Here is a 26,932-nt window from a genome sequence, read left to right on the forward strand (position 1 = left end):
GCTAAGCAGCGGCCATGTTGAGCAGCATGACTCGGCATGGCCAGGCAATCAGCAAGCTGATTGCAGGGGTGGGGCTTAGCCCTATTTAAGCAGAGCCTTTTCCCCTGCTCTCGCTCTCTGTCCTGGGGTAGTGCCAGCGTGGTGACGTGCTGTTGTGAGTGAGTGCACTTTAATTGTTTGCTATTGTTCCAGAGCCTTGAGGCGGCTGCCTTTCCCCTTTTCCCTTGTTTGTGGATTACTGGAGACAACTGATCCAAGACAACCGACTGCCCAGGGCACTGAGCACACCAGCCGACTGTAAGACAGGAAACCGAGCAGGGCTGTGCAGCTTGGAGGAGCATTTCCTTTGTGTATTTTGTTCCCCCTTTGTTTACCTTCAGTGTTCTGAACTTTGTTTGTTTACCTTTTTGTTTGTTTTCGCCATGCAACCTTACCATTGATGGTATTGTCAGTGGTTTCTTTTTTTTTTTTTTTTTTTTTTTTTTTTAATTCCCACGGCTATTGCAGTTGTTGTATTAACAAAAACTAAAACCCCAGTGTTGGGCGGCGACTCTATCTACGGTTTTTGTGTCAATTTCCAATCCTCCAGCGGACTCTACCCACCACCCTCCCACACTATAGTACTATATTTGCCCACTATATATATTTTTTTTGTAGTGAAAGTACACAATAGGGCTGTCAGTTAAGCCTCAAAATAGCAATAAATTAATTGGACACTCAAAATATAATCGTTCTAGTAAATATCGATGCTTGTAGCATACATTGTACGTTATCATTTTAATATCACTGCAGTTCAGTAAAAGCTTGTGCACAACTGAATGCGAGGGATAATTACGCCTGGGTAGTGTCAAGAGAAAAAGAAACATTCGCAACAAGCCTAGCAAGTTTAACATACTACAGGAGTGTTACTAAAATATTTATTCCAATCAGATTACAGTACTCTGGAATGTAAGCTATATAAACTAGACAAGTTTACGAAAACCTTTTTTTTTTTTTTAATTCAGCGACAGCTGCTCATCACGCATTGCATTTATTTAATACTACTGTACCTGTACCACCTGACCTTCACTATCTGTTAAACACAATGCGGAAATCCCTGCCTATAATAATAATAATAATAATAATAATAATAATAATAATTTACTTAGCACAAACTGCATACCCGCTAATAGCTGATCCTTACTTCAAAATTGCATTTAACATCACTGATCTTTTATTTATTTAGTTTTAACATACTGAATATTGTCAAACATTCATTATATAACAGTTAATTTTCTATGCTGTATAGAATAAGTTTTTTTCATTTACAGGCTGTTTCCCAGGAATACAAGCCTGTCGTCCAGCTCTGGATACAAGGTGTCACGTTTATTTATTTATGTATGTATTTTTTTGCACAGTGAATACACAGAGGTGTACTTACAAAGAATTTTCAAAACTGATTCGCTGGTAGGTTGGGACCAGCAAATCAGATGCTAGTTAACACGAGCAGGAAAACAAGAGCACGCCCACTGCTTGTCTGGTAGAAATACTGTAAATAGCAAGGTAGGGTGTTCGTAGCAGCCCTAGTACACACCGATGATTTTACCCTTATTTGGAGAGAAAAGCATCTGTTCTACTTCCAACCATGTTTAGTGAGTATGTGACTATCATTTTCTACTATTATCGAATTATTAAAAAATGTTAACGATACGTTTATCATGAATATTCGTAATCACGATATATTATACTATCGTAAAATCGTTTCATCCCTTTATATATACAGCTCTGGAAAAAATTAAGAGACCACTGCAAATTTTTCTTAAATCAGCATCTCTACATGTATGGCAGCCATTCCACTCCAGTGTCTGTTGAATTCTAACACAGGCACACCTCATTCTACTGAATGAGGTACTGATTAGGGGATCACCTGAACCAAATTTTATTTAAAACGAGGAAAAGTATAAAAAACACTCCTGTGGTCATCACTATCCTCTTGCAATAGGACCAGCTGGGTGGCAAAACAGTGCTAGTAGTACCTCAAAAGTAATTGGAATAAAAAAATAACTATTGACCATGCCCAAAGAGTTGAAAAGGAAAGTTTTGAGTGAGGAAAAGAAGGGTTCAATTCTGTCTTCACTGGCAGAGGGATACAGTGAGTGTCGGGTTGCTTCCATCCTTAAAATTTCAAAGACGGCGGTTCATAAGAACAAGGTCAAGTAGCACACATTGGGGACAACAAAGCTACAGACTGGCAGAGGGCGAAAACGACTCTCCATGACCGCCAACTCATTCGAATGTCACTCAGCAACCGTAGGATGACATCAAGTGACCTACAAAAAAAATGGCAAACGGCAGCTGGGGTGAAGTGCACAGCGAGGACGGTTCGAAACAGGCTCCTAGGGGCAGGGCTGAAGTCGTGCACAGCTAGAAAAAAGCCCTTCATCAATAAGAAGCAAAGAAGAGCCAGGCTGAGGTTTGTAAAAGACCACAAGGATTGGACCGTAGAGGACTGGAGTAAGGTCATCTTCTCTGATGAGTCCAATTTTCAGCTTTGCCCAACACCTGGTCGTCTAATGGTTAGACGGAGACCTGGAGAGGCCTACAAGCCACAGTGTCTCGCATCCACTGTGAAATGTGGTAGAGGATCGGTGATGATCTGGGGGTGCTTCAGCAAGGCTGGAATCGGGCAGATTTGTCTTTGTGAAGGATGCATGAATCAAGCCAAGTACAAGGTTGTCCTGGAAGAAAACTTGCTTCCTTCTGCTCTGACAACGTTCCCCAACTCTGAGGATTGGTTTTTCCAGCAGGACAATGCTCCATGTCACACAGCCAGGTCAATCAAGGTGTGGATGGAGGACCACCAAATCAAGACCCTGTCATGGCCAGCCCAATCTCCAGACCTGAACCCCACTGAAAACCTCTGGAATGTGATCAAGAGGAAGATGGATAGTCACAAGCCATCAAACAAAGCCGAGCTGCTTGAATTTTTGCGCCAGGAGTGGCATAAAGTCACCCAACATCAATGTGAAAGACTGGTGGAGAGCATGAAAGCTGTGCTTGAAAATCAGGGTTATTCCACCAAACATTGATTTCTGAATTCTTCCTAAGTTAAAACATTAGTATTGTGTTGTTTAAAAATGAATATGAACTTATTTTCTTTGCATTATTCGAGGTCTGACAACACTGCATCTTTTTAGTTATTTTGACCAGTTGTCATTTTCTGCAAATAAATGCTCTAAATGACAATATTTTTATTTGGAATTTGGGAGAAATGTTGTCAGTAGTTTATAGAATAAAACAAAAATGTTCATTTTACCCAAACACATACCTATAAATAGTAAAACCAGAGAAACTGATAATTTTGCAGTGGTCTCTTAATTTTATATATATATATATATATATATATATATATATATATATATATATATATATATATATATATAGACACACACACACACACACACACACACACTAGTTCTATCTGTGAATTGATTTATTTTTCTACCCGGGCCCCATTTCCTTTCAGATTTTAATCTTCCCTTCCCCATTACATTTCCAGGTTTAGATTTAACAATTTAAATAATGAATAATGCTGACAGCTAAAATTTATATCATTGTGCAATAACGTGTTTGTACTTTAGTGTGTAAGAAGACTGCTCTATTTCTTTTTGTAACGTGTCTTATATAAGCTTGGTATAAAAGATGTTGAGTATAAAGAAAAATTCAAAAGATGAGACAAAAATGGAAGTCTTATTGAACTGCAATAGCATGACCAAGTGGTTTTGTTTTACCTGGGCCACTTAACCCACTATGGTAAAGGCACTGATCAGGGCTCTCTACTCACCTCTCCAGAGTGGTTTTCGTTGATCTTGTTACTCAGGGACAACTGTTTAAAATCGATTCCTGCATGCTTGTTTAGGGTGCCATTTCCTACAAATTCAACAAAGAGGAAACATCAACAAACATGTAGGCAAGATATTCTGTGGTAAACTGATACTGCAATCCACCACTAAAGCCCACTGACTTCTTACAGGGCAGTTAGAGCATTGGTTGGAATTATCAACAGTGAAGGTTAAGGGTATGTCTTGGGTACATATTGTTACTGCTCTCGCAGGTATGGATAAAACCTTTAATTTTGTATCTATGAATCTATATTTCTTTTACACAATGTATGCTTTATAAAGGATTATATGGTGACACATAACTAACAGCAATACTTATCAATATTGTATAGTCCAAATAATTTTTTAATTGTGGTATTTTTAATCTGAGGTATATTAATCTACTCCTTCTGCGCTCCAAAATGCAGACAGTTGATATTTATACCATGGACAGGGAGGTACTGTGGGTACTTTAGACTGATTTAGATTACACACTAATTTTTTGTGCCCCCCCCCCCCCCCCCCCCATCCCATGTATTTCAAGTGGTTTTATTTTTCTGAACTTGTACATTATGTTGGGTTACTTGTAATAAAATATATAAAAATAACTTACAATAACATTATAAGTTTATGCAGGCTGCTATATACATTATTTTACTTTTCATATCATGCGTTGCAAGAGGTTGTTGTTTGCATTGAGCGTATAACTTATTTCAAGTTTGTTTATTTTTCTTAACTTGTTACTTATAATAAAATATAAGGGAAAAATAAAGTTATGAATCTGATCAAAACAAATCATATATACATGTACATATACCCATAGACCTATTGTCATTGCATCCCATTGTATTCCCTCATTACGGTTATGTGCATGACCTCACAGCTGTCCACAAAAAACTGCTAAAATAAATAATTGTAGACATTTATTTCTTGTAACTTTTTTTCCCCTCATCCACAAAAGCAAAACTTTTGCTACAAAACATGTTTCCTAAAATTATTTGTTTGAGAAATTTCTAGAAATTATAAAATTTCCATTGGGGTATATAAACTTTTGAGTACAACTGTACATATATCTCTATAAATATGTGCGCGTGCGTGCACACACACACACACACACACACACACACACACACACACATTCTTATTGTAGCAGTCCCACCCCCCAATAAGCAACATGAGTGCAGGGCTGACCTGGGGAACCTCAACCAAACTATGTGACCCCTAGTCAGAAGTACAAAAGTGTCTTACTAGGACGGGTTCGAGTGGTTCCCTTCCAAAAGCTATCCTTGTAGGGGACCTTGGCAAGGCTCTGTCCCAGCTTTTCTGCTCGTTCTAGAAAAGAAAAAAATTACATCAGACAACAAATATATATTTCACACAGTTAAAGAAGCCCTGTTTCATTTTATTTGTGCAGGAAGAGGTCTGCACTGTTTTTGCCTGCCTGACAGAGCAAAGTGTGGATCAGGCAGCCCCTGGTCTCTGAGGCCTGGAAATCCTCCACCTGAAATCATCAGCAGCTCCATCCCAGCCAGTAGGAAAGCTCTGAGCTCTCTGAGGCCTGCAACTGGTTTACCTGACGATCCCAGGACATTAAAGTAATTTACTGCTTGTTTTTATTTTACTATAGCCTTTACTGCACTGTAAAAAACATTGAATGTGAAATGCATGCTATGGCCTGCTATTCCTGTGAAATATTTTTAGTATTTAATGCTTCTTGCTTTAAGATGACTACCTGTCAGAAGTGTATTTCTATCCAGACTTTAACAGAAAAAAAAATCACCTCTCCAAAAACAAATTGACACACTTAGAAGTATAAATATAAATGATAGGTTTACTGACAAATAGCTTCAATGCATGGTTTGTCGTGGACTCAATAGGTTAACTTTCTAAATACATCCGCTCAAAGTCATGTTATCCACAAATCTGACACAAGAGGAGGCCGGCCTTGTTCACACAGGGTGAGAGGAGGATCCTGAAAGTAAGCAACTGCAAGAGAACTGTGTGACTGCTAGGAACAACAGGAAGGGAAGGGCAAATCAAAAGGGTACTGCAGTTTGTCAAATAGATTTTGTGTTTCGAGTAATGACGACAGTGAATTCGAAGAGAGCAAGCAAGAGATGTGCTTTGTAGACAGGGATTTTTGTCATATTGACCCTCTTAACAGGACCGTTACTTGTCTCCCTGGTGCCAAAGTCAAGGATATCGAACTGAATTGATAAACTTGTACGTAACTATAGAAAATGACCCTGTGATTACTCTGCATGTTGATGTACATGCTATTGGAGATACATAAAATCAAGGAAAGGAACATTTTAAATCTCTAACCAAGAAAATGAAAAAACTAAGGGGAAAAATGTCTGTCAGGTTCACTACCAGTTATTGGCAGACGGGATGAAACTTTTAGCAGAATATGAGCAATAAACAACTGGTAAGCTGGCTGGTGTGAGCAAGGTATGGACTTCAAAAACAACTGAGATGGCCTGCACCTGAATAAGCTGGGGGCGGGCTTGACAAAAACACCCTGAACACAGCGATTGGTAGGTGAGGCTGTTAGAGTACATGTTAATAAATAATATTATATAATGATCAGTTTAGTAATAATAATTGATACTAACAATACTACTACTACTACTAATAATAATAATAATAATCTTTCTTTTTATATAGCGTCTTTCATAGTGGACCACCATCACAAAGTGCTTTACAAGATACGAGACTAGGTTGTGTGAACTATGCATCCGCTGCAGTCACTTTCAACAACGTCTCACCCCAGAAACGGCGCACAAGGAGGTGAAGTGACTTGCTCAGAGTCACACGATGAGTGGCTGAGCTGGGATTTGAACTGGGTACCTCCTGGTTACAAGCCCATTTAACCACTGGACCGCACAGCCTCCTATATCCACTGCTGTATTGAATTTTTTGCTCAGGAACACAAATTGAATGATGTTAACATTCAGATTATACCTGAAATTAGAAAGTATAGCAAATAAGTGAACCTCAACTGCTGGTTTCACAAACCCAGAGATGCCAATACTTGAAAAAAACAGCATCTGCCAAGCAAAATTAGGTAAATGTGTACACTTAAAATTGTTCTTGTTAATTTCTGCTTTTGTGGCACCTTCCTTTACCTCCTGTTTTGTGAGCTTTAATAATAGCAATAACAAATAAATAATAATAATAATAATAATAATAAACCTACAAAAGAAGGCACATTAAATACTTGCAGTGTGGGCAAACACAAGGCAAGAACTCTTGAACTTGTTTGGGTTTACATGCAATACTAAGCATTTAATATTGTAAATGTTTATTTTAAGCACAAAGTTGACCTTTATGGGGTTTCCAGCTGTGATTTTTTTAGCTCAAGACATTTGGTTGAAAAAAATGACTCAAGTAAAATGCTTTTTTCATTTTACTCGAGTAACCCAGGCTTTTCAGCCGACGTCATGCAAATGAATGGGAAAGGTGGAGGTTGATATGTAAATGTAATGTAAATTAGCTATGCTTAAAGTACTCGTGGTGTTTTTGAAGATTACTAGTGAAATTTTGAGAAAATGTGGTTTCCATGCGTAGAGAACTGGTACACAAATGAATATAAGCTGCTATAACAAAGTAAAATATCTTGTGCCTGGTTGGTTAATAATGTGTTTTACTGCTCTTGCTCAAATTGTTTTTCAGATGTCATTAGTGGGGTGTCATGTTGTTAGTAGTGAATACTGTTTCAACTCATTTATCTTACGATTCATTAAGTGGAAGTAACAGAAATACAGGCGTGGAAAAGTACATAGCTAGAAGCAGTAAAGCGAAATTACATCTTTAATTGCTTTAATCAGAAAACACAGACAATTGGGAAAACACTGCAGCTTAAAGTCTAGCAGCTGCATGTCTTTCTGATAACAAGCTGAAGCTCAGAGCAGCTGATTCAAATTCGGCACTGTTCTCTCTCACAGCTGGAAGAAGTACAGGCGTGGAAAAGGATAGTGTAGTAGTAGAGAAGCACTTTGAAAGCAGGTTGCCTGGTGCACAAGCTAAACTAAACTTGCAAGAGGTCGGTGACACCTGCATGATGTGGAAAATCTGAGAAAACCCAGCAGAGCTAAACCAAGTGTGTGTAAAGTGCCGCACAATCCAGGACTTGCTTCAATTAGTAAGTGTGCTAGAAATGGAGCTGGAAGAAATGAGACAGCAGCAGGATCTTGAGGAGCTGGCACACCCACAATTGATGGAAGTCTGCACCCCTAACAGACTGAAAGCCACCAGGGAGATAGAAGGTCAGAACAGCTGGGTTCAGGTAGATAGAAGCAGGTATTAAAAAAAAAAAAAACACCTTTGTCAAACACAACCACCAGAAATCAAAACATCCAACAAATGAGCCACTTCAAAATTTTGACCAAAACCAACATCCAGGACACTATTAACAGTGGTGGCCAGACAGCAAAAAGAAGGGAGGTTATGATTGTTGGGGACTCCATATTGAGAAACACAGCAAGTTCAGTTTGCAGTTTGGACCCCCTTACTGCAACAGTGTGCTGGCTTCCAGGAGCCTTTGTCACGCACATCACTGAGAACGTGGACAGGCTCCTAAAACGAAAACTGTGGTATTTTCTGGGATACTGCTGGCACCTTGCAAAGGAGCATATAGACAGCTGGAAATAATTAAATCTAAACGCACGGCTGAAAATGTGGTGCACACAGAAAGGCTTCACCTATCTTGAACATTGACCATATTCTACAACAAGGACCATCTATATAGGCAGGACGGACTGCACTTAAATAAAAAGGAAACCAATCTACTTGGAGAAAAGATCCTAGAGGAGGTTCAGAAGCATTTAAACTAAAAAGGGGGGAGAAATCAGTCAAATGAATTTACCTAAATGCTAGAAGTATAAGAAACAAAATGTCAGAACTTGTAGCTACTGCACTAATAACTAACTATGATGTGATAGGCATTACAGAAACTTGGTTGTCTGAGAGTGATGGAGACAAATACAATATTTGTGGGTATACACTGTATAGGAAAGACAGGCAGGACAGAAGAGGCGGACTGCCTATAGAAAGTCTACACCCCGTTTCAAAATGTTCCCCTTTTGTTGCCTTATAGCCTGGAATTAAAATGCATTAATTTTTTTTTTTTTTTCATTTATCTACACATCCCTACCCCACAACTACAAAGTGGGGAAAAAAAATTTCTAGAAATCTGTAGAAAATTAATTAAAAATAATAACTGAAATAGGCTGATTGGATAAGTGTCCCCCCCCCCCACCCCCCTTGTAGCTCAGGTGTAACCAATCGCCTTCAAAATCACACACCAAGTGTCCTCCAGCTGTGTTAAATTATAGTGATTCACAAGATTTCAGGATAAATTCAGCAGTTCCTGTAGGTTCCCTCTGCTGTGTAATGCATTTCAAAGCAAAGACTTAACCATGCGCACCAAGGCGCTTTCAAAACAACTCCGGGACGAAGTTGCTGTAAAGGCACAGATCAGGGGATGGGTATAAAAGAATATCAAAGGCCTTGAATATCCCTTGGAGCATGGTTAAAACGATTATTAAGAAGTGGAAGGTGTATGGCACCACCAAGACCATGCCTAGATCAGGCCGTCCCTCCAAACTGGATGACCGAGCAAGAAAGAGACTGATCAGAGAGGCTACCAAGAGGCCAATGGCAAGAGCCGCAGGCTTTTATGGCCAAGACTGGTCAAAGTGTGCATGTGACAACAATATCCTAAGCACTCCACAAATCTGGCCTGTATGGCAGGGTGGCAAGAAGGAAGAGATTACTCAAGAAAGCCCACCTTCAATCCCATTTAAAGTATGCAAAAACAAAAACTCTGGAGATTCTGTAGCCATGTGGCAAAAAGTTTTGTGGTCTGACGAAACTAAGATGGAACTTTTTAGCCTAAATGCAAAGCGTTGTTTGGCGCAAACTCAACACAGTGCATCACCCAAAGAACAGCGTCCCTACTGTGAATCACGGTGGTGGCAGCATCATGTTAAGGGGATGTTTCTCATTGGCAAGGATTGGGGCACTTGTCAGGATAGAAGGAAAAATGAATGGAGTAAAGTACAGAGAAGTCCTTGAGGAAAACCTGCTGCCCTCTGGAAAAAAGCTGAAACTGGGACGGAAGTTTACGTTTCAGCATGACAACGACCCAAACCACACAGCCAAAGCTACACTGGAGTGGCCAAGGAACAAAAAGGTAAATGTCCTTGAGTAGCCCAGTCAGAGCCCCGACCTAAATCCAATCGAAAATTTGTGGCATGACTTGAAGATCGCTGTCCATCAACGCTCCCCAAGGAACTTGACAGTGCTTGAATGGTTTTGTAAAGAATGGCCAAATGTTGCCAAATCGAAATGAGCAAAGTTGTTAGAGGCCTATCCCAACAGACTCACAGCTGTAATTGCTGCCAAAGGTGCTTCCACCAAGTATTAACTCAGGGAGGTGGAGACTTATCCAATTATCTGTCATGTATTTTTAATATATAATTTTTCTCAATAAAAACTTTTTTTCCCACTTAACAGTGTGGAGTATTGTGTGTAGAAAAAAAATCCTCATTTAAATGCATGAAACTCTGAAGCACTGACACAACAAAATGTGAAAAAAGTTCAAAGGGGTGTAGACTTTCTATAGCCATTATCATAACCATGGTTCACTGAAATAGAAATATATCCATTACACATGGGTTAACCATTACACCCGATTCCACTGAACACACTCCACCAAAGCAGCGTCTTACACCCGCGACGCCAGCACGCTTGTCTCCACCCCCACAGGAGACAAAGCTGCGTGCAAGACGGCGCTCAGTGCCATAAACTTTCTTCAGCCTACTGCACAGAATGGACACAGCAACCAAAGAATTATAATGGATACATTTCTATTTCAGGGAACCAGGGTTATGATAATAACCTTACATTCCCTTTCGAGTACGATATGTATTCCAGTACACATGTGTAAGTATACCTAAAGCAGTCGCAAGGACATGTCCGGTAGAACAGCCAATTTTGCAAGACCGATGGCTTGCCATACTGATAAGACACAGTAACGTCTACAGATCGCATAATTACCTCAAGAATGTGCTTCTGAATGCGGCCGAGACGCCACTGTCACCACTCCTCATTTTGACTGGAATGGAGGAGGGTGGAAAGCCTCCAATTCCACAGACCGATTGACATGGAAGGTCGATAAACATTTAGGCACAATGGCTGGATTTGTATGGAGCGTGACCTTAGTCCTAGATACCATAAAAAACAAAGCATGGTTTTGCCACAGAAAAAGCCTGCACCTCACTAACACGTCTAGCAGATGTAGTAGCGAGAATGCAGAATGCAGTGGTTCAAAGGGTGGTTTCATGAGTGCATGCAGCACCACACTTAACTGCCAATGAAGCACTTTGTTCTTAAAGCAGGCTGAAGCCACCGCGCTCCTATTAGAAACTGAACAGCCAGAAAATGAGCCCCTGGGGACACAGAGTCAATTTTAACATGACAAGCCAAGATGGCTGCCAAGCAAACTTTCAGAGTCGAGGAGGGTTCACCCTTATCAAAGAGGTCCTGCAGAAACTACAGAATGACTGGCATGGAGTAAGTCATGGGATCAACGTGCCATGCCAAACACCAAGTTTGAAACATGCCCCACTTGTATCCATATTGAGAGTGCATCGAAGCGTAAATGGCTGACCTGGAGCAGTTCTGGGGCCAGACGATGGGTCGAGGTGCCACAACGTCCCCTGCGCCTGGCTGAGCAGGTCGCAATGCATGGGCAATTCCCAAGGCTGGTGATGCAACAGCTACGCCAGCATGGAGAACCACGTTCTCTTGGGCCAATACAGGGCCACTAAAAGCACCCTGGCTCGTTCCTGCCTGATCTTTTCTAGGCACATCGGAAGCAATGCTACAGGTGGAAAAGCATAAAGAAGAGTCCTCGGCCACTCGTGTGCGAGGACGTCAACTCCTAACGGACCTCTGGTCCCCAGAATGGACAGCCAGAGGGGACAATGGGTAGATATCAGGGAGGCAAAGAGGTTGACCTCTGGTCTCCTGAACCTGTCCCATATCAGGCTCATCACTTCTGGGTGGAGCCTCCACTTTGAGCTGCATGGAACTCCCCTTGATAGAAGATGAATGACTCATTCGGCGCCACAAGCCAAACAATTCTAGGTGTCTTCACACTTAAAGACGAGAACCAGCCTATGTCATAAATCCAGCCGACAAGGGGCAGAATAGGGGACTAATGGAGAACAATGGGCCGCGTCGGTATGAGAACAACCAATAAATAAATACTTCATGAGGACTCAGGCACTGCCCAAATTAACCCAACTATCCAATCACAGTGGATAACCTGGAGATCTAGCCTGCGACCAATTGGGACAGAGATACCGTTTTGGACACTCTAATACGAGATAACTATTCTAGTGTTTGCCTTGGTGTGGGAGTCTGCTGTGTGATACATCTTGTTGGCCTATTTATAGCTTCCCCACATTGTCTAGATGAAGACATTTCTGAGTCAACAAAAACTCCTAGGTCCTTTTCATAGATTCCTTCTTCAATTTCAGTATCTCCCATATGATATTTATAATGCACATTTTTATTTCCTTTTCTCTATTAAATGTCATTTGCCATGTGCCTGCCCAGTTCTGAATCTTGTTTAGATCATTTTGAATGACCTTTGCTGCTGCAGCAGTGTTTGCCACTCCTCCTACTTTGTGTTGTCTGCAAATTTAACAAGTTTGCTTACTATACTAGAATCTAAATCATTAATGTAGATTAGGAATAGCAGAGGACCTAATACTGATCCTTGTAGTACTCCACTGGTTACCTCACTCCATTCTGAGGTTTCTCCTCTAATCAGTACTTTCTGTTTTCTACACAGTATTCATTTTCTAATCCATGTAAATGTGTTTCTTTGAATCCCTACTGCGTTCAGTTTGAGAATGAATCTTTAGTTCTGTATATGCCTGCACTTCCACAAGGTTATTTTAAGTAAACAAAGATTACATCAGAAAAGCTTTTCATACAGCTCCAATTATACAAAAATGTCCACTTTTTGGGGGGATTCTCCATGAATAACCGTGCGATGTTCACAGTTGCAATTTTACTTCATAAAGCAAGCGATTGTGAAGAGTTCTGTCTATACTTTGCATTACTTAAAATAAGCAGCACTTTCATGTCTAAATGGGTTACACGCGCCTCTTAGTTGCAACACATTCAGGATCTGTGATTGTTGTTTTAACACAATTCAGTCGTAAACATAACAATTCTGATTTTTAAACAACTGTACTTGTGTGACTTATAAAGCTCATGTACTGTGCATTTTATTGTTTCGATTGTCTTATGGTTTAAAAACATGGTTCGTTTTTTTTTCTTTGTATGGATGCTGTACAGCTGTAACAAGGGCTTCAAAAAGAGTTTACAGTATGTGTCTTTGTATACTGTACTATGTGTATGTGTAAAATAATATCAGCCTGTCCATTGTAATTACTGTGTTTTAAGTTACATGAGTTAGTGAAACCGTTCTTACTAGACACCAGCGAAAAATGGCTGCTTCAAGAAATATTTTTTCCTAGACTGTGCTGTTTTCCATGGTAACAGCTGTCCCCAGTGGTAAGAATGTGTAATTTCAAGGTGAAAAATGGTCAAAACTGGCATGTCACCCATACTGATTGGTTCATGGCGGCCATGTTTGTTCACGTAAGAACTTTTCCTGAAGAACTTTTTTTAGAGGACACCACAAAGATAACGTATACCCAAGATTCACGTCAATCGGTAAAAGGGTTCATGAGGAGTTGTCGTATAAGCGTTTTAAGCATAATCCAACACGGCCGCCACACCATATGACCGATCAATTTTTCCTTAAGTAGAATCAATCGTGGACATGGGTGCACTATGTACAACAATTCACAGCTGTACTATTTACCGTTCATGAGAAGAAGACTTGAATATTGTCCAAAATTTTTAGTAAAAGCAAAATGGCTGCCACACCATGTGACCAAAGGCTGACATATTGATCACGCACAACGTCTCATAGTCCTCTACATTCGATCCGCATTTCGAGAGTTTTGGTGCAGCTGTTTAAAAGTTATAGGCATTTGTAATTTTGGTGGAAGAAAATAATAATAATAATAATAATAATAAATAATAATAATAATAATAATAATAAAAATCCTTACAACAATAGGCTTCTGTATAACTGTATAAGAACTGTAACTGCACCATAACCACTGGCAAACTCAGACCACAACATGGTCTCATTTGAAGTGTTTTTTAAAACCCCAAAAGTAAAGACTAAAGCTAAGGTTTACAATTTTAGAAAAGCAAACTATGAAGGTATGAAACAGAGACTAACAGAAGTAGATTGGAGTAAAATAGAGAAAACACCCACAGAAGAAGGATGGTTGTTCTTCAAAAATGTAGTACTAGAGGCGCAAAACAATTACATCCCTAAAGTAGACAAATCTAAATGTAAAACTAAATTGCCAAAATGGTTTAATAGATCAATTAAAAAAAAAAATTCAGCGAAAAAAGACACTTTATAGAGCATTAAAAAAGGACCAAAAAGAAAGTACGCAGAAAGAGTACATGGAACTGAAAACGCAAGTCAAAAAGGAAGTTAGAAAGGCCAAGAGAGAAATAGAAATGAACATTGCTAAGGGAGCTAAAACCAATTCCAGAATGTTTTTCCAATATTACAACAGCAAGAGAAAATTCAAAGAGGAATGTGGTAGAGCAAAGCTGTGCCCTTTAAATTGGCAGGGATGGGGTTAACTTCCCCTACCTGCCTGGGTTTATTATGTTCAGGTGGCTGGGGTTGATTAGTTGATTAGGTTGATTAACGATCAATCAGCGCCCAGCCACCTGATATAAAAGGAGGCCTCTGCTTCTCATTTGGAGAGAGGGAGCTGAGGAAGCAGGTTGGGGTTTTTTTTTGGTTGTTTGGAAAGTTTGAATCCAGTGAAGGCATTGCCCAGCCTGGAAATTGTTATTTTTGTAAGTTTTGCTTTTTGTCTTTCTTTGTGTTTAAATTGCTTTGTTTTTGCCCTTGTGCACGTTTATTTTGTGTTTATTTATAATAAAATAGTTATCTTTTTGAACTGCAGTCTGTCTCTGGGCCTCTTTCCACTCGCCAGCCTGCCATAAGGAGATTAAATGTTTAAGAGATACAAATGGCAAAATCATAGATGAAGAAAAAAAAATAGCAAATATACTAAATGATTACTTTTAACAAGTTTTTACAAAGGAAGATACTGACAACATGCCCCACATGTCATCCAGTTCCTATCCAGTTTTAAATAACTTTAGCATAACTGAGGCAGAGGTGTTAAAGGGACTAGGAGCTCTTAAAATAAACAAATTCCCTGGGCCGGATGAGATCCTCCCAGTAGTACTCAAAGAAATGAAAGAAGTAATTTACAAACCGCTAACCAAGATCATGCAGCAGTCTCTTGACACAGGGGAGGTACCGACAGACTGGAAAATTGCAAACGTAATACCCACCCACAAAAAGGGAAACAAAACTGAACCAGGTAACTACAGACCAGTAAGCCTGACTTCTATTATATGCAAACTTATGGAAACTATAATAAGATCCAAAATGGAAAATTACCTATATGGTAACAGGGTCCTGGGACACAGTCAACATGGTTTTAGGAAAAGGAGATCTTGTCTAACTAACTTGCTTGATTTTTTTGAGGATGCAACATCGATAATGGATAATTGCAAAGCATATGACATGGTTTATTTAGATTTCCAGAAAGCTTTTGACAAAGTCCCGCACAAAAGATTCATTCTCAAACTGAACGCAGTTGGGATTCAAGGAAACGCATGTACATGGATTAGGGAGTGGTTAACATGTAGAAAACAGAAAGTACTGATTAGAGGAAAAACCTCAGAATGGAGTGTGGTAACCAGTGGTGTACCACAGGGATCAGGGATTAGGTCCTCTGCTATTCCTAATCTACATTAATGATTTAGATTCTAGTATAGTAAGCAAACTTGTTAAATTTGCAGACGACACAAAAGTAGGAGGAGTAGCAAACACTGTTGCAGCAGCAAAGGTCATTCAAAAGGATCTAGACAAGATTCAGAACTGGGCAGACACATGGCAAATGACATTTAATAGAGAAAAGTGTAAGGCACTGCACGCAGGAAATAAAAATGTACATTAGAAATATCATATGGGAGATACTGAAATTGGAGAAGGAATCTATGAAAAAGACCTAGGAGTTTTTGTTGACTCAGAAATGTCTTCATCTAGGCAATGTGGGGAAGCTATAAAAAAGGCTAACAAGATGCTCGGATACATTGTGAAAAGTGTTGAATTTAAATCAAGGGAAGTAATGTTAAAACTGTACAATGCACTAGTAAGATCTCATCTTGAATATTGTGTGCAGTTCTGGTCACCTCGCTATAAAAAAGATATTGCTGCTTTAGAAAGAGTGCAGAGAAGAGCGACCAGAATTATTCCGGGCTTAAAAGGCATGTCATATGCAGACAGGCTAAAAGAATTGAATCTGTTCAGTCTTGAACAAAGAAGACTACGTGGCGACCTAATTCAAGCATTCAAAATTCTAAAAGGTATTGACAGTGTTGACAAAAGGGACTTTTTCAGCCTGAAAAAAGAAACAAGAACCAGGGGTCACAAATGGAGATTAGACAAAGGGGCATTCAGAACAGAAAATAGGAGACACTTTTTTACACAGAGAATCGTGAGGGTCTGGAATCAACTCCCCAGTAATGTTGTTGAAGCTGACACCCTGGGATCCTTCAAGAAGCTGCTTGCTGAGATTCTGGGATCAATAAGCTACTAACAATCAAACGAGCAAGATGGGCTGAATGGCCTCCTCTCGTTTGTAAACTTTCTTATGTTCTTATGTTCTAACTGTTTAATTCACAGTTTGTGGACCAATGAAATAGCAACTTGCCAAGACAGCCGTCTGCAAGCTCCAATTGGGTACGTAATGTAAAAACAACCGTTAATGAAATGGTGCCTTATTTATTCAGATTTTTTTATGTGGAAAAAAAAAAAAGAAACAAAATGAAACTGAAACTGTCACAAATGTGTGAATTGCTTTAAAATGAATAAATAAAACCAGGAAAATGTTTTCCTCCTTGACCTGCAGTGATCACATCAATAGCCACGGGGGTCTGAGTAAAAGCAGAAAACTGCCAATCAGCTGATATAAACCACTGCACACCTTAAGGTCAGCTAATGCCAACATGTTGTGCCTCCCAAAGGTAAAATTGAAAAGGGAGAGAAGAAAGTGCATTTAGTGATCATGGTCTGTGACAGAAAGACAATGATTCTTGGTCGTAAATCTCACTCCCGACTTGTGAGGGCACAAAGTAAGTCGAACAGAATACTCTGGACTACTTGACCTGACACTTCATTCCGAGGGTTAAAAGGAAGTCTGTCATGTAGAAAAGAGCCGGAGTTTCGGTACACTAACTCATTGACCCGGAAGGTAAATGTGGCAGCCGCGGATTACAGGAGCGGCTGCAATCGTTTACCAAGGGGTTATGAGTGATGGTATAAATAGGGGTCGAAGCGATGTATCTGTTCCTTCATTTGGTTTAAAAGCATTTTGAACTGTAAGGACTGTGAGAGACCCCATGAGGAATAAAAACGTTTGTGAGTGTTTTGTTTTGTTTGTCTGTAAGTCTTGTGTTATATATTACTACATGGCTAAATACGATTCTGGAGCTGACGCCAGAGGCCAGCACAAACCTGGAACAGCACTGCACTGTATCACAATAAACTGTGTTTGCACCACTAGCACTAATTCACACACTAAGAGACTTGTGTATGTGGTGTTTTGTGTGGGTGTATAATAAAAATGGGACTATTATTTGCGGGGCAAACCCAGGGATCATAATTAAAGTGATACACGCTGCTATATTACTGAACAGCATTATTATTTGCTGTTTGTTTCGCTGTCAGGCACTGGACAAAACAAATAAAACAAGCCTTTGCACCTGGATTACAATTGTCTGTCTGTTCTTTGATCACCTGCACCTGCACACTATTAAGTTCCTATCCAGTTTTAAATAACTTTAGCATAACTGAGGCAGAAGTGTTAAAGGGACTAGGAGCTCTTAAAATAAACAAATCCCCTGGGCCGGATGAGATCCTCCCAGTAGTACTCAAAGAAATGAAAGAAGTAATTTACAAACCGCTAACCAAGATCATGCAGCAGTCTCTTGACACAGGGGTGGTACCGACAGACTGGAAAATTGCAAACGTAATACCGATCCACAAAAAGGGAAACAAAACTGAACCAGGTAACTACAGACCAGTAAGCCTGACTTCTATTATATGCAAACTTATGGAAACTATAATAAGATCCAAAATGGAAAATTACCTATATGGTAACAGGGTCCTGGGAGACAGTCAACATGGTTTTAGGAAAGGGAGATCGTGCCTAACTAACTTGCTTGATTTTTTTGAGGATGCAACATCGATAATGGATAATTGCAAAGCATATGACATGGTTTATTTAGATTTCCAGAAAGCTTTTGACAAAGTCCCGCACAAAAGATTCATTCTCAAACTGAACGCAGTTGGGATTCAAGGAAACGCATGTACATGGATTAGGGAGTGGTTAACATGTAGAAAACAGAAAGTACTGATTAGAGGAAAAACCTCAGAATGGAGTGTGGTAACCAGCGGTGTACCACAGGGATCAGTATTAGGTCCTCTGCTATTCCTAATCTACATTAATGATTTAGATTCTGGTATAGTAAGCAAACTTGTTAAATTTGCAGACGACACAAAAGTAGGAGGAGTGGCAAACACTGTTGCAGCAGCAAAGGTCATTCAAAATGATCTAGACAAGATTCAGAACTGGGCAGACACATGGCAAATGACATTTAATAGAGAAAAGTGTAAGGTACTGCACGCAGGAAATAAAAATGTACATTATAAATATCATATGGGAGATACTGAAATTGGAGAAGGAATCTATGAAAAAGACCTAGGAGTTTTTGTTGACTCAGAAATGTCTTCATCTACGCAATGTGGGGAAGCTATAAAAAAGGCTAACAAGATGCTCGGATACATTGTGAGAAGTGTTGAATTTAAATCAAGGGAAGTAATGTTAAAACTGTACAATGCACTTGTAAGACCTCATCTTGAATATTGTGTGCAGTTCTGGTCACCTCGCTATAAAAAAGACATTGCTGCTCTAGAAAGAGTGCAAAGAAGAGCGACCAGAATTATTCCGGGCTTAAAAGGCATGTCATATGCAGACAGGCTAAAAGAATTGAATCTGTTCAGTCTTGAACAAAGAAGACTACGTGGCGACCTCATTCAAGCATTCAAAATTCTAAAAGGTATTGACAGTGTCGACCCAAGGGACTTTTTCAGCCTGAAAAAAGAAACAAGGACCAGGGGTCACAAATGGAGTTTAGAAAAAGGGGCATTCAGAACAGAAAATAGGAGACACTTTTTTACACAGAGAATTGTGAGGGTCTGGAATCAACTCCCCAGTAATGTTGTTGAAGCTGACACCCTGGGATCCTTCAAGAAGCTGCTTGATGAGATTTTGGGATCAATAAGCTACTAAAAACCGAACGAGCAAGATGGGCCGAATGGCCTCCTCTCGTTTGTAAACTTTCTTATGTTCTAACCACTTTGCCACATGGTCCCAGATTGTGGAACTAATTGCCATTTTCTATTAGTGATGCTGCTTCGTTCAATATTTTTCAGTCATGATTAAAGACTTACTTTGATAGTCTAGCCTTTTAACTGGACTTAAATATGACCTTTAAAATCTATTTTACTTGCTTTTGTAATGTTGTATTTATTCTATAGTTCATATTCATTTCGTGTTTTCTTCAATTTTTTATTGTTATTTTAATTCTGTATTGTACATTTTGTAATTTTTACTTTTTCTTGTTGATGCAGATTTCTTTCTGTTCTAACAAACATGTAAAGTGCTTTGAGATACTGTGGTATGAAAGGCGCTATATAAATAAATACATCTGAATTGAACGCTTGTTACATTATATAAAATGTAACTCGTAACCCTTTAGAACGTCTGTGTTAAGATTTTGTGTTAAGTTATAGATGATATATATTCATGATTACCTATGCTTTTAACTGTATAAAGTCATCTATAAGTATTTGATATGTGTACTTATATAAGTTGATAATCATAAGTGAATTGCATTGAAAAATTAAATTTTTAAATAAAAATGTAAATCTTGTCAACTTCAATGAAATGGTCACCCAAAGCAAGGGGATTTCAGTCTGAAGCCCAAGTCAGTTAAAAGTCTGAAATGTGTATAACACGGTGTTAGAACACTGGCCTAAGTATAAGTGTCTTTGTTAGATGTTCTCCGAGTTAACTAGCATGTTACCTAATTAACCTTTTGTCACCAATTATTGTTAACAGGTGAGGGTCCATGATTAATATAAATATAGGTAGCATTTGACAGGTTGTCATTCCTGAATGTAAGGGAGCAGAAAATGGCAAAATACGCTCAGTTAAGCATAGAAAAAAGACTGTAATAAAGTCTGTAATTACTTTAAGCAATGAAGGTCAATCTTTAGACAAATCGCAAGAATTTTGCAAGTGTCTGTAACTGCTGTGGCCAAGACCATCAAACAATTTGAAGTAACTGGCACTCATGAGGACCAAACAAGGTCAGGCAGGCCAAGGGTGACCTCAGAATCAGAGAACAAGTTCATTCGAGTCACAAGTCTGCGAAACCGATGATTAACTGACCCCGAAATACAAGCTCAGCTAAATGCTACTAGAAGTATAGATGTTTCAACATCAACTGTTCAGAGCAGATTGCGTGAAGCTGGCCTAATTGGAAGAATTGCTGCAAAGAAACCATTGTTAAGAGTGCAGAATAAGAGGAAGAGACTAGCCTGGGCCAAAAAACACAGAAACTGGACGTTTGAGGAGTGGAAGTTGGTCTTAGGGACAAATGAGTCAAAATTTGAAATATTTGGGTCCAACCGCCGAGTATTTGTAAGACGCAGAGAGGGTGTGCGCATGAGTTCTGCATGTGTGGTTCCCACTGTCAAGCATGGAGGAGGCAGTGTCATGGTCCGGGGGTTGCTTTGCTGGTGTTGGTGATCTTTACCAAGTCCATGGCAAGCTCAATCAACATGGCTATCATAGCATACTTCAGAGGCATGTCATTCCATCAAGATTATGGCTAGTTGGCAGTCCTTCATTCTTCAGCAAGATAATGACCCGAAACACACATCAAAGTTATGCAAGAACTATCTGGTGAAGAAGGAAAGTGAAGGACGACTCAATCTAATGACCTGGCCTGCCCAGTCTCTAGACCTCAATCCCATAGAACTTGTATGAGACGAACTGGACAGAAGAGTCAAAGCAAAGCTACCCACAAGTGCCCTACATCTCTGGGAATTGCTGCAGTAGAGCTGGGAAGACATGTCGGGTGATTTCCTGCTGAAACTTGTTAACCGAATGCCTCGTGTTTGTGAGGTTATTAAGGCAAAGGGTGGCTATTTTGAGGAATCCAAGATTCAGAGACAATTTTCAATTTTCTTGAACACTGCTTTGATACTCCTTGTTTTGTTTTGTATATTGTAACATTTGTTTTCAAGTATTTACAGAAACGTATATGACATAAAACATGGCCAATTATGAAAAAAATCTAGTTTCCAGCAAGTGTACTCAAACTTTTGACTGGTACTGTATGTAACTATTGTTAATGTCAAGAGGGAATCCCTGCTAACGATGCATTTCTATTCAGATTTCAGATCCCTCTATTCCCCATTATGCTGGATCTCCCCTACCTTTCAAAATCTCCCGAAGGTGTAGTTTGGCCTTGTCCAATGGCGTCTCTCCATATTTGTTACCGATGCTGACCTGAGCTCCGTTGGTCACCAAGTCCTGGGGGATGGAAGACAGCAGGGACTGGTAGTTATGAAGTGAATCAGAGCTGTGCACAGACTACCCACATAGAGGTACATGCAATTTCAAGATCTCTAACATGTTTAATGTAAATGTTTAGTTCAGAAAAAAGTTATCATAGTATCTAGTAACTTTATTTTTACTTATATATATATATCTATATATATATATATATATATATATATATATATATATATATATATATATATATATATATATATATATATATATATATATATACATATCACACACACACACACACACACACACACACACACACACTGATGCACAAAAGAAACCCAACACGGATCTAATGAATCATGATAAGTTTTTAGTATGAAACGTGACACACTGTCAAAATGAAAACATTACAAAGTTAGTATTGGGTATGACCTCCCAGAGCATTAACACAATCCTGGCAGCGTTGACGCACAGACTTTACATGGCCTGTCGCTCACAGAGCGGGTTACCTGGTTTCTCTGGATTAGTCTGCTGACTGTTGAAGCAGAACATCTCATTCTCTGAGCAACTTCTCTCACAGACAGGCTGCCTTCAGTCATGCCAATAGCAACCAGGCGATTTTCATTACTCAAGTGGGGCATGGTCGTATCTTTTTCTGTTCTTGCGTTGATTAAAATCATGTCTTTTCAAATGGCTATTTATAAAGACTAATCAACTAATTTTGGCAATTTTAACTCAACTCAAATACCAAACATAGAGCACCTGGCGTTTTTATGAAATCATAAGACTTGAATTCAGTATTTTATTATCCCAAGGCGAAATACCACTAAGGCAATCAACAAACCTATCTGCTCACTATTTAAAATGTAAATAATATATATAAGAACATAAGAAAGTTTACAAACGAGAGGAGGCCATTCGGCCCATCTTGCTCGTTTGGTTGTTAGTAGCTTATTGATTCCAAAATCTCATCAAGCAGCTTCTTGAAGGATCCCAGGGTGTCAGCTTCAACAACATTACTGGGGAGTTGATTCCAGACCCTCACAATTCTCTGTGTAAAAAAGTGTCTCCTATTTTCTGTTCTGAATGCCCCTTTTTCTAAACTCCATTTGTGACCCCTGGTCCTTGTTTCTTTTTTCAGGCTGAAAAAGTCCCTTGGGTCGACACTGTCAATACCTTTTAGAATTTTGAATGCTTGAATTAGGTCGCCACGTAGTCTTCTTTGTTCAAGACTGAACAGATTCAATTCTTTTAGCCTGTCTGCATATGACATGCCTTTTAAGCCCGGAATAATTCTGGTTGCTCTTCTTTGCACTCTTTCTAAAGCAGCAATATCTTTTTTATAGCGAGGTGACCAAAGATTCGGTTTCAGATTCGGCCTGAATACCTACTTTTTGAGCAAGGCTCGGATTCGGCCGAATACTTAGGATTGGGTGAAACGAATCCGAATCCTATATCCGCCCAAATGCACATGCATTTTAATACACCTCCCCCCCTCAATGTGTGCAGTTCTTATTTAAATAACAGACACAAATCCTGTATTGAACATAACTGTTGCATTTTACAACAAGAACACGTTTGATGAACTGTCGCAGCTCTCAACTCCCTAAATTACTGGTGGTGTACACACTAAACACGTCACTCAGATGCTGAATGCAAACATACCCCTGTATGCAACAGCACACTCGCATCACACTTTTCATGGAGTAACTTTATGCAGTAAACCTGTAATATATAGTAACAGCAAACTGTTGTAGACTTTTGTGATTTGTTGCTTTGTCTTCAAACGTGTTCTAGAGATAATACAGAGATAAAAAATAAAAAAAAAAATTGGTGCACAGAAATATGTATACTTTTAACTTTACAACTGTCAGATGTGCAAGACATTGTTGAACAATATGCTTTAGTCCCTCAGAGTTTCATGCATTTAAATGAGGATTTTTTTACCACTTACTTACACACCATATGCCACACTGTTAAGGGGGGAAAAAAGTTTTTATTGAGAAAAAAATGATATCCTAAAAATTAGAAAACTGAAAGATCATAATTGGATAAGTCTCCACTTCTGAGTTAATACTTGGTGGAAGCACCTTTGGCAGCAATTACAGCTGTGAGTCTGTTGGGATAAGTCTCTACCAACTTTGCACACCTAGATTTGGCAATATTTGACCATTCTACTTTACAAAACTGTTCAAGCTCTGTCAAGTTCCTTGGGGGGCACTGATGGATAGCAATCTTCAAGCCATGCCTCAAATTTTCAATTGGATTTGGGTTGGGGATCTGACTGGGCCAATCAAGGACATTTACCTTTTTGTTCCTTAGCCACTCCAGTGTAGCTTTGGCTGTGTGCTTTGGGTCGTTGTCATGCTGAAAAGGTAAACTTCCGTCCCAGTTTCAGCTTTCTTCCAGAGGGCAGCAGGTTTTCCTCAAGGACTTCTCTGTACTTTACTCCATTCATTTTATCTTCTATCCTGACAAGTGCCCCAGTCCTTGCCGATGAGAAGCATCCCCATAACATGATGCTGCCACCACCATGCTTCACAGTAGGGATGGTGTTCTTTGGGTGACGCCTTATGTTGGGTTTGCGGCAAACATAACACTTTGCATTTAGGTGTCTTTTAACACCTATATATGTCTTTTAACAATTTTGTCCTGGAGTTTTTTTTGAAAATGCCTTGGTGCTCATGGTTGAGTCTTTGCTTTGAAATGCACTAGCCAACAGAGGGAACCTACAGGAACTGTTGAATTTATCCTAATTTGTATTTAACTCAGGTGGAGATAACTTAACTTAGTTCATTAGTGAGGGAGATAGTGAGGGAGACTGTTTACACCTGAGCTAATTTAGGATTGCTATTACAAGGTAGGTGGACACTTATCCAACCAAGCTATTTCAGTTTTTATTTTTAATTAATTTTCTAAAATTTCTAGAATTTTTTTTTCATTTGGAATTTGTGGGGTAGGATGTGTAGATAAATGAAAAAAATGAATGAATTTTAATTTTAGGCAACAAAAGGTGAAATTTTTGAAAGGGGGTGTAGACTTTCTATAGGCACTGTGTGTGTGTTTGTGTGTGTGTGTATATATATATACACACACACACACACACACACACACACACACACAGTACTGTGCAAAAGTTTTAGGCAGGTGTGAAAAAATGCTGTAAAGTAAGAATGCTTTCAAAAATAGACATGTTAATAGTTTATATTTATCAATTAACAAAATGCAAAGTGAGTGAACAGAAGAAAAATCAATATTTGGTGTGACCACCCTTTGCCTTCAAAACAGCATCAATTCTTCTAGGTACACTTGCACACAGTTTTTGAAGGAACTCGGCAGGTAGGTTGGCCCAAACATTTTGGAGAACTAACCTCAGTTCTTCTGTGGATTTAGGCAGCCTCAGTTGCTTTTCTCTCTTCATGTAATCCCAGACAGACTCTATGATGTTGAGATCAGGGCTCTGTGGGGGCCATACCATCACTTCCATGACTCCTTGTTCTTTACACTGAAGATAGTTCTTAATGACTTTCGCTGTATGTTTGGGGTCGTTATCATGGTGCAGAATAAATTTGGGGCCAATCAGATGCCTCCCTGATGGTATTGCATGATGGATAAGTATCTGCCTGTACTTCTCAGCATTGAGGAGACCATTAATTCTAACCAAATCCCCAACTCCATTTGCAGAAATGCAGCCCCTAACTTGCAAGGAACCTCCACCATGCTTCACTGTTGCCTGCAGACACTCACTCGTGTACCGCTCTCCAGCCCTTCGGCAAACAAACTGCCTTCTGCTACAGCCAAATATTTCAAATTTTGACTCATCAGTCCAGAGCACCTGCTGCCATTTTTCTGCACCCCAGTTCCTGTGTTTTCGTGCATGGTTGAGTCGCTTGGCCTTCCATGAAGGCCACTTCTGACCAGACTTCTCCGGACAGTAGATGGGTGTACCAGGGAAAAATGAGTGATTTAAAACAATAGACATTGGTGAAGAAAAGTGTCCTTAAAGATAACGGAAACAAATAGAGCTATAGTAAAGAAAACGTGCATACTGATAAATGCTGTCCTGATCACTTGTTTTATCACCAAACTCCTCAATAATGGTGCAGCGGACGCGCTCCTTTTTTCGACTTCATTCGTCTCCTATTGGTCTCACTCGGCCATTAAATGGTTTTCTCTGCTTTTTCCGAAGAAAAAACAACTAGAGACCTGAGCTTTACGTCTCTTTGATGTCGGAAAGGAAAAATCATAATGTTGGACCTGGTCTGACAGACTGCAAAGGGTTAAAACAAGTAAAATATTTTACTGTGTGTGTGTGTGTGTGTGTGTCTGTCTATGTCTATATATACAGTGCCTTGCAAAAGTATTCAGACCCCTGACCAATTCTCTCATATTACTGAATTACAAATGTTACACTGAAATTTCGTTCTGTTTGATATTTTATTTTTAAACACTGAAACTCAGAATCAATTATTGTAAGGTGACATTGGTTTTATGTTGGGAAATATTTTTAATAAAAATAAAAAACTGAAATATCTTGCTTGCATAAGTATTCAACCGCTGTGCTGTTGAAGCTCCCAGTTTGCACCGAAGAAAGAAATTGCCCTAACGAGGACACAATTACCTTACCATTGGCCTCCATCTGTGAACCATTAAAACTGTCACATTTTCTGGATAAAAACCCCCACTGTTGAAGGATCATTAGTAAGGCTGTGAATCTGAAGGAAAATGAAGACCAAAGAGCATTCTACAAAAGTTAGAGATAAAGTAATACAAATGCATAGATTAGGGAAAGGGTACAAAATAATATCCAAGTGTTTGGATATCCCAGTGAGCACAGTTGGATCAATAATCAGGAAGTGGAAGCTGCATCACACCACCCAGGCACTGCCAAGAAAAGGCCGTCCCTCAAAACTCAGCACTCAAACAAGAAGGAAACTTGTGAGAGAAGCCACAGAGAGGCCAACAATCACTCTGAAGGAGCTACAGAGTTCAGTGGATGGGAGTGGAGTAATGGTGCACCAGTCAACCATATCAAGAGCTCTGCATAACACTGGCCTGTATAGGAGGGTGGCAAGAAAGAAGCCGTTACTCAAAAAGTACCATCTGAAAGCATGTCTGGAGTTTGTCAGAAAGCATGAGAGTGACCCAGCTGCGATGTGGGAAAAGGTTTTGTGGTCAGATGAGACCAAGATAGAGCTTTTCGGCCAAAACTCAAAGCACTAT

General features: G+C 39.4%; 1 protein-coding gene across 2 annotated transcripts in view; it reads right to left on the minus strand.

The window, feature by feature from the left end:
• Window positions 1-26,932, minus strand: part of LOC121327760 (integrin-linked protein kinase) — a 130,160-nt gene that overhangs the window by 38,543 nt on the left and 64,685 nt on the right. For both annotated transcript variants that reach the window (XM_041271945.1, XM_041271944.1), the window contains exons 5-7: window positions 21,631-21,727; window positions 5,109-5,192; window positions 3,824-3,909 (exon numbers count right to left, since the gene is read on the minus strand). In XM_041271945.1, coding sequence (XP_041127879.1) covers window positions 3,824-3,909; window positions 5,109-5,192; window positions 21,631-21,727 — 267 coding nt within the window. The remainder of the gene's footprint in view (window positions 1-3,823; window positions 3,910-5,108; window positions 5,193-21,630; window positions 21,728-26,932) is intronic.

The sequence above is a fragment of the Polyodon spathula genome, chromosome 15 (assembly GCF_017654505.1).
Source record: "Polyodon spathula isolate WHYD16114869_AA chromosome 15, ASM1765450v1, whole genome shotgun sequence".
In the NCBI taxonomy this organism is placed as follows: domain Eukaryota; kingdom Metazoa; phylum Chordata; class Actinopteri; order Acipenseriformes; family Polyodontidae; genus Polyodon; species Polyodon spathula.